The sequence below is a fragment of the Acanthisitta chloris genome, unplaced genomic scaffold, assembly GCF_000695815.1.
Source record: "Acanthisitta chloris isolate BGI_N310 unplaced genomic scaffold, ASM69581v1 scaffold28457, whole genome shotgun sequence".
In the NCBI taxonomy this organism is placed as follows: domain Eukaryota; kingdom Metazoa; phylum Chordata; class Aves; order Passeriformes; family Acanthisittidae; genus Acanthisitta; species Acanthisitta chloris.
The window spans coordinates 1-8,763 of record NW_008682919.1 but is presented as its reverse complement, the minus strand read 5'-3'; the positions used below and the strand labels follow the sequence as shown (position 1 = coordinate 8,763).

Genomic DNA, 8,763 nt, shown 5'->3' with positions numbered 1-8,763 from the left:
TTGGATTAGGGCAGGCAGTGGTGCTTCCCTGGCCTCAGGGAGTTTGGGAAATACTATTTCCCACTGTGAGGCTCTGGCATGTCTGTGTCAGCAGCCTTTGCTGAGGGAAGGGCTTTCAGGCTGATGTGTATTTGTGTGGCTTGGGGTTTTCTGAATGGGAGCACTGGGACTGTAGTGGTTATTGGTGTGGGTATTGTTTGCACAGAAGTGCCTGGGAGGAGGACAAGCTCACATCTGTGTCCAGAGCACCAGTTTCTGCATGGCATTTTGTTTGGGACTCCAGGGATTGGAAAGGGATGCTGGAAGAGGGCCAGGAGGGTGAGGATGCTCTGGCTTACTCCCTGTGTGCATGTCTCCTTTTTTGGGTTGGGAGAGTGTGGCCTTGTCCTAGGAGTGTGTTGGTGAAGAACAGTCAGATGATGATTGTCCTGAGGGACAGGAAGCCCCTGGCAGCCAGAGCTCCAGTCTGGTTGGGGCAGAGGTGGGAGCAGAGTTGACAGCACAGCCCCAGCTCTGCTCAGAGCCCCTTTCATTGCCCTTGCCCCTGGTGAGAGCACACAAGGGAAAGACTGGCTGCCATCTGGAGCAGTGGTGCTATCTGAGGGTCTCAGCATCCACTAACTGTGCTGCTGTCATCTGAGACCAAAAAACAAAAAAACCTTGCAAAACCTCAGGTTTGCAGGCTTGTGAGCAGGTGACAAGTGTCCAGGTGTGAGAAGGTTTGTCATGGATGTTCTTGTGGTTTTTAGATGTTCCTGGTACCAGTTTGAGGTGCTGTTATTGGAGGGGAGAGGTGCAAGGATGCTGGTTAATATTTTGTCTGAGGGAGGAAGGGCCATTTTCAGCCTTCCTGGCTCTCTCTGTGGCTGTGCTGTCGGAGTTGGCCGGCTCCACTCCGAGCGTTAACTACATTTTCCAGCAGTTGCCGGCAAACACTTTTCATTTTTGGATTGCTGCTTTCCCCTGAAGGACTCAGACAATCTCCCTCTGCTATAACAGACTGTACTTCTATATTAATGTGTCAAGTTGCTGGGAAATTTACTGCTTTGCAGAACCCATCGGGCTGCAGAGACTGCGCCGCATCTTTGCCATGGCTCGTCCTGCTGCGCTGTCTCTCCTGCACCAGGAGAAAGGAGAACCTCCCCGAGGGTGTGGGGAGAACCTCCTTGAGGGTGTGAGAACCTACCCAGGGATGTGAGGAGAGCTGGGCAGTCCTTGCATCCCCTTCCAGGCAGTGCTGGTGTCAGCTATGATAGTTTTCAGAGGATCATCTTGGAATCCCAGTGCTGTGGGAGAGCCCTGGGCATGCAGTGCCAAATGACCTGGGGCTCTTGGCATGTCATGTGCTCAGGGAAGGGGCACAGGCCATCCCTGCTGGGGTTGTTGGAGTGGTGTTTAGTTTGGGGCAGGTTGTTTTGTATGGCCTCATTCACTCCCTGGGGCACAGACCCTCTCAGGGGCTGTGTCCAACAGCCTGGAGCACCAGGAAGCAGCATCGGTGAGCGAGCTTTAATTGCTTTTTGCCATGGCCAGGGATATTTATGGGTGCAGAGATTGCCAAGTTATTTATTAGATGGAGTATCTGGGGATAGAGTAATATAAATCACCGTGGTCGGTATTGAATGGAGCAGACGCTCAGTAATTTAAACAGCTTTAATAAATATGCTAAAATATGAGCCCTGTCGTGGGCCGTAACGAGAGCTGGTTATCAGGGTCTTGGCCATGGAGAGAAGGGGCTGGAACAGACACCTCCACACCCTGGATCCATGCTGAGCTCTGATCCAAGAGACCAGTTTGGAGATACCACCAGGCAGGATGATGGAGTAGACACTAATCTCCCACGATGGGACCCTAGTGGGGCCTGATGAGTTGGTGTGTTGATGGTAACTTTACTCTTCTTCGTGTCTTGCAGTGCCCCCCCAGATTGTCAACATCTCTTCGGACATCACCGTGAACGAGGGCAGCAGTGTGACCCTCATGTGCTTGGCCTTCGGGAGACCCGAGCCCACCGTCACGTGGCGGCACCTCTCGGTGAAAGGTGAGACTCAGGGGATGAGCTGCCTGGGTCCAAGGAGGAGTCCCTCCTGGCCCATGTGGGGTGGATGGACATCCCCATAGAGTGGTGGCACGAGGGTGGTTCACACTCTGCTGGTGTCTCTTGTGGAGGTGCTGACCTGGAATAGGTATGAGGGTGTGTGTCAAGGGATGTCCCCAAGATTCCTGGGTGAAGGGGATGCCCAGGCCATCAGGGGAGGGCAGGGCAGGGATGCAGGGTAGTTCCCAGTGTCAGTGTCCATGGGTGATGGTGCCAAGTGTTTGGTACTTTTCCCAGGACAGGAATTTATGAGTGAGGATGAGTACCTGGAGATCACAGGCATCACACGGGAGCAGTCTGGGGAATACGAGTGCAGCGCCGTCAACGATGTGGCTGTTCCAGACGTGCGGAAAGTCAAAGTCACCGTCAACTGTGAGTGCAGGGGCTGGGGGAATGGTGGTGGGCTGGGTGCTCATAGCCCAGGGTGACACTGCACTGTCTCTGCAGACCCACCATACATCTCAAACGCCAAGAACACGGGTGCCTCGGTGGGCCAGAAGGGAATCCTGCAGTGCGAGGCCTCGGCTGTCCCCGTGGCAGAGTTTCAGTGGTTCAAGGAGGACACCAGGTGAGGAGCTGTGGAGGATTGGGGGGGGGGTAACCACACCAGCACTGGGGCCAGAGTGATGAGACCAGTGATAAGGTGAGGAGGTAGAAGGGAGTGATGATGCCTGAGGACATCATGTAGAAAAAGGTTGGGATCAATTCATTTTGGTGGCTCTGAATGCTCAGCTAAGGGCTGAGGGAGTCCCAGGGTTGTTTCTCAAGGGGTGGTGGCTGTGAGACACACAGAATCATAGCATCAGCCTGGTTGGAAGAGACCTCAAAGATCGAGTCCCACCCTACTGTGGTTACTAGACCATGGCACTAAGTGCCACATCCAGTCTCAGCTTGAAAACCTCCAGGGATGGGGAATCCACCACCTCCCTGGGCAGCCCATTCCAATGCCTGAGCACTCTCTCTGTAAAAAAAAATCTCTTTCTAATATCCAACCTAAACCTCCCCTGGCAGAGCTTGAGTCTGTGCCCTAATAGGGCAGACAGGGAGATGGTTACAGGATGGAAAATGGGATGAAGAGTTTGTCTGGTGGGGGAACATGGGTGTATAGTGGTGTTGGCTGGTGGGAAGCGAAGGGATGTCCAGGGAGGGAGTAGACACGTTGCAGAGCTCTGGGACAGTGCTGTGAGCACTGTCACCTGTGTTTCCCTGCAGGTTAGCAAACGGGCTGGAGGGTGTGCGGATCGAGAACAAGGGACGCCTGTCAACGCTGACCTTCTTCAACGTCTCGGAGAAGGACTACGGCAACTACACGTGCGTGGCCACGAACAAGCTGGGCAACACCAACGCCAGCATCATCCTCTATGGTAGGTGCCTGGTGTTTTGCAGCGGGGTGAGCTGAGGAGGAGGTTGAAGAGGAGGAGGATGAATCACAGAATACTGAGTTGGAAGGAACCCATGAGCATCATCGAGTCCAGCTCTTGAAGAGGAGGAGGAGGAGTCTGGTGGATGGCCAGTGATGGCTGTATTAGATGTTCCTGGTCCATCAAGGTGCCAAATGACACAAATCCTGACCAATGAGGTCCTGCCAAGAGGAAGACTCAGAAGATGAATCCATATTGGCCTGACACAGGGTACATGACAGAGTTGTCCAGCAGTTGGCTGAGCCATGGCGTTGCTGGAGCACGGGGCTGAGGAGGAGGCCTGGACCAGGTGAGCACATGCTCCACGTGCATGGTGTGGTTTTTCCTGTGTTGTCTACTGTGTCAGGACTGCCAGCAGTGATCACATTGTACTGGGAGTAGCAGGATGGGTGGCATTGGCCACGGTGAGGCACCTGTGATCTCTGGGTGATTCCAGGGGGTGAGGGCAGGAATGTATTTGAGGAGTAGTGGATTGGACATCAAGGATGGTGGCGTGTCTCTTTGGCATTCTGGCAAGCTCAGGGGGCTTTCATGGTCCAAGGGTGGACAGCAGGAGCCTGCCTTTCCCCAGCTGAGCTCCAGCATGAGGGAGAGGGTGGAGCTGGGCCCCAGGCTCAGGGGGACATGGAGAGGGAGCAGTGTCCACACTAGCATAGACTTAGGCAGCATCAGGGTGGACAGTGGGAGCAAAGTTTTGCATTTGTGGTGAGGGCCTGGGGAGTGCTTGGTGATTTGGTGTGGTGTGAGGTGCACAACTTTGGCATTGGTAGTGGAACATTGGTGAGAGTCTCTGTCCCACTCAGCTTGTAGGCATTGATCTATTCTGTGGGGTTGTGTTTGGGTCTGACGTGTGGTAATTTGTGGTGTTTGGTTAAGAGCTGATCCACAAAACGTTTCAGCTGGATAACCCCCTCTATTCAGAAGAGGTCTGGATTAGGGATTTGGGATTTGTTCCATCCTGTGGATAAGTACAGCAATCTCATGGTTATCTTTTCTTCCCCTGGACTCGGTGTTGGTGAGGCCACACCTTGAATCCTGTGCTCAGTTCTGGGCCCCTCAGCTCAGGAGGGACATTGAGGGGCTGGAGCAGGTCCAGAGAAGAGCAACGAGGCTGGTGAAGGGACTGGAGCACAAGTGCCATGAGGAGAGGCTGAGGGAGCTGGGGGTGTTCAGCCTGGAGAAGAGGAGGCTCAGGGGAGACCTTATCACCCTCTGCAACTCCCTGACAGGAGGTTGGAGTCAGGTGGGGGTTGGTCTCTTCTCCCAGGCAACCAGCAGCAGGACAAGAGGGCACAGACTCAAGCTCTGCCAGGGAAGGGTTAGGTTGGATATTAGGAAGAGATTTTTTCGCTGAGGGAGCTGGGGGTGTTCAGCCTGGAGAAGAGGAGGCTCAGGGGAGACCTTATCACCCTCTGCAACTCCCTGACAGGAGGTTGGAGTCAGGTGGGGGTTGGTCTCTTCTCCCAGGCAACCAGCAGCAGGACAAGAGGGCACAGACTCAAGCTCTGCCAGGGAAGGGTTAGGTTGGATATTAGGAAGAGATTTTTTCCAGAGAGAGTGATCAGGCGTTGGAATGTGCTGCCCAGGGAGGTGGTCACCATCCCATCCCTGGAGGTTTTCAGGCTGAGATTGGATGTGGCACTTAGTGCCATGGGCTAGTAACCACAGTAGGGTTGGTTGATGATCTTGGAGATCTTTTCCAACCTGGGTGATTCTATGATTCTATGAAATTATTTATTAGTGAGACAGCAACAAAGATGAAGGAAGGAAAAAAATTAAAACATTCCATTGAAGCAGGTGAGATTCCATCTCTCCTCCGGGATTGCGCTTTTTTCCATTTAGTTGAACATGTTGTGAGATCCAACAGCTTGTCAGTCACACTGCAGCTTCCTGGAAACGGGATAGAATGGAAAAGATGGGCCATGTGGAGAGCTCCTATTTGGGAATGTGCGTGGTGTTTCTTGGACAGTCTCTACCAGCCTCTGCCAAAGGGGAGAGGAACACAACTGGTTGGAAATCTGCTAATCTTTGGATTTAAAATGTAGTTCACTTTTTGATGAGTATGTTGCATTTTGTACTTGCTACCTATATCTGGTGATAGGGAAAAAAAACCCCAATCCCAAACCTGGATCTCCATCTCTTTCAAGTGCTGAGTTTCTCCTTCACCGGGTGAACTCCCCCTGGGCTCCCAGTCCAAAATAGGAACTCCTGGACCTTTTATTGGTTCTTTCCATTGAAGGTGTATTGAATAAGGATATAGATGTTTTGTAAAAGATGGTATCTGTAGTTTTTTCAATGTTTGGAGTCTCATTTCTAGTGTGTAATCTCTGATTGATGATTAGCTGAGTTAACTGAATGTGAGTTAAAATATCAAGTAAGTTAGATGTGATTTAAACCAATTATTCTATGGAATAGATAAAATCTTTCCCTGCTTTATTGTGCACTCTCTGAAGAATCAGCAGCTTCAGACTAAATACATAAAAGCAAGGAAAAGCAATTATGTCTTTAAGAATAAGAGCTCTGATTCAATATTTAAGAGAAAGCTTAACTTCAAGCGCTCTGGTCATAGTCACAGGATGGATTGGGTGGGAAGGGCCTAAGATCACCCAGTTCCACCCCCTGCCATGGTCAGGGACACCTTCCACTAGTCATTTCCTTGTTCCAGTGCCTCACCACCCTCATCTAAACCTCCTCTCTGTCAGGTTGAAGCCAACAAATGTTTTGAAAGAAACTAGAATCAAGTCAAAATTAATGCCAAAAAAACCCAAACAAGGTAAGAAATAGCATCTTTGTCCTGTTTGAATGGGGTTTTCTGTGGATTTTTTTGTACTGACAAACCCATGAGATAGTGCAAGTAGAACATAGTGAGGAGAGTAGTTTAGCAGGTCAAAAGAGGTGATTCTTCCCCTCTACTCTGCTCTGGTGAGACCCACCTGGAATACTGCACACAGTTCTGGTGCCTTCAACATAAGAAGGGCATGGAACTGTTGGAGCAAGTCCAGAGGAGGCCATGAAGTTGCTCAGAGCACTGGAGCATCTCCCCTATGAGGACAGGCTGAGGGAGTTGGGGCTGTTCAGCCTGGAGAAGAGAAGGTTGTGTGGAGACCTCAGTGCAACTTTTCAATCTCTGAAGGGCCTACAAGGAGCTGGAGAGGGACTCTGTGTTAGGAACTGCAGTGATAGGACAAGGGGTAATGGGTTCAAACTGAAGGAGGAGAAGTCTAGGTTGGATGTGAGAAAAAGGTTTTTCCCTGTGAGGGTGGTGAGACAGTGTCCCAGGTTGCCCAGGGAGGCTGTGGCTGCCCCAACCCTGGCAGTGTTCACAGCCAGGTTGGCTAAAGCCTTGAGCAACCTGCTCTGGTGGGAGGTGTCCCTGCCCAGGGCAGGGGGTTGGGGCTGGATGATTTGCAAGGTCCATTCCAATCCCTAAATTCTATGGTATCTAATTACTACTTTACTTTGTCACTGCATCTTTATGCTTGGCTCTTCTGCAGAGCATCTTTACAAGTGGATGTAAGGCCAAGCTCTCTGACACCAGAATAAATTCTTCCTCAGAAACTAATGCAGTTAAGAGAAAATAGTTGGGTTTTTTTTCTTCTAGTTATGACCCTGTATTTTAGTTTTATTTCCTCTCTGCATTAGGTGACTTATCTCTTTGGGAACTCTCCAACTCAACCAGAATGTGATTGCTTTAGGATAGATTATGAGATTTCCTAAAAGCATCATTAAATCAAAGCCAATAACCAGTGCAGAACTGTGAACTAGACAATAAGAAGAAGAATTAGTCACACATTAAAAACCCACATCTGTAGATACAGGTAGATATACACTGCTAGAGAAAGGTATGGATTTAGCAGCATTTGGCAGGTGGAAATGCATAAAAGGTTAAGGCTAAGCAGCCTGGGATGATGTGCTGAGCAGCTGCCATTGGTTGGAGGGGTCAAAAACAAGACAGAGCAGGAAAAGTTCTGAAGGAAAACCAAGCTCAAAAGCCCTTTGCATTCTACCTCCCTCCAAGAACCAGCTGGGGGGGTTCCTCCTTCTGTATCACAGGTCTGTTCAGAAAGGAAATCTGTGATTATAGCAGTTTTACTACTCTTACATTGTCATGTGCTCTTGTAATCAATTTTGTTTGAGCAGGGGCATGACAGAACTTCTTGCTCATCACTCAATCTTGCCATCATTTTCTTTACCTTCTGGCAGTGCTTGGATCTGTTAACATCTTGGGCTCTACTTTGCCTCTTCTTAAAATAAGATAAATGCTCACGCACACAAAAAAATCAGTAGATAAAAAGACAAGGAATGACACCATCCTGCAGGATTTAATGTAACTGGATAGGATCTCATAGAATCACAGGATGATTTGGGTTGGAAGAGGCTACAGGAGAGCTTGGGAGGGACATGTCAGGGGGCTGGAAGGAGATGGTCTTTAAGATCCCTTCAATCCAGACTATCCTTTGATTTGGGGATGAACCCATCCCAGGTGTCTGACTGCAGGATTCAGAGCACAGTCAGAAATGCATAAAAATCCCATTACCTTCATACTTTGTGCCCTGAGCTTTGATGCTAAGACAGCTAAGCACTTGTTTCTCTATTTCTTCCCTTTCAGAACACCAGCACTGAGGCTCAAACCTGCAACTTCCCAAAAATCTCCACAGGTGTATGGAGTGTGGGCAGACCCATGGCAAACTATGTGGTGGCCTTCTCTGCTGCCTTTGCTCTGCCTGGCTCTCTTGTCCCATCCTGACTGGCTCCTTGTGTGCCCTGCAGCCCAAATGACAAACCTCCACTCCAGATGTACCCTGATGGCCAGCCTGGTCCCTGCCTGCCAAGAACCCCAAAATGTGCCTGTGTACCTGTGACTCCACATCTGGACCATCTTCTGCGTCAGTGATCCTCTGATACTGGTCACAAGTCACTCTGCTCCTCAGCACTGAGGTCTCCAATCCTGGTGGCTCCCACGTGGTTGTTTACATCAGGACTCTCCAACTTCCAGCATGGACTGGCACCATGCCCTGGGCATCCTTCCTCCTCCTCCTCAGACAAGGACCTAAATGTTCCTCAAGCTCTTTGCCTACCTCCTCCACACAGACAACACTCTGCAAATGATGGACCAACCATCCCTCAAAGAGGGAACCCAACACCCTGGGGGTGGGATGCGAAGGGGCTGGGGAACTGCAGGGACAAGGGGGTTCTCTTCATGCTATCACATTGTCTCAGCACTATCTTTAACAAAGTCCTTTGTCT

At 50.4% G+C, this 8,763-nt stretch overlaps 1 protein-coding gene across 1 annotated transcript in view; it reads left to right on the top strand.

The window, feature by feature from the left end:
* OPCML (opioid binding protein/cell adhesion molecule-like) overlaps positions 1–3,459 on the top strand; it is a gene marked incomplete at both ends in the record, with an annotated part of 12,161 nt that extends 8,702 nt beyond the window's left edge. The window contains 4 exons of the mRNA XM_009078685.1: positions 1,913–2,038; positions 2,333–2,467; positions 2,543–2,663; positions 3,308–3,459. Coding sequence (XP_009076933.1) covers positions 1,913–2,038; positions 2,333–2,467; positions 2,543–2,663; positions 3,308–3,459 — 534 coding nt within the window. The remainder of the gene's footprint in view (positions 1–1,912; positions 2,039–2,332; positions 2,468–2,542; positions 2,664–3,307) is intronic.
* Between the last annotated feature and the right edge of the window lie 5,304 nt (positions 3,460–8,763).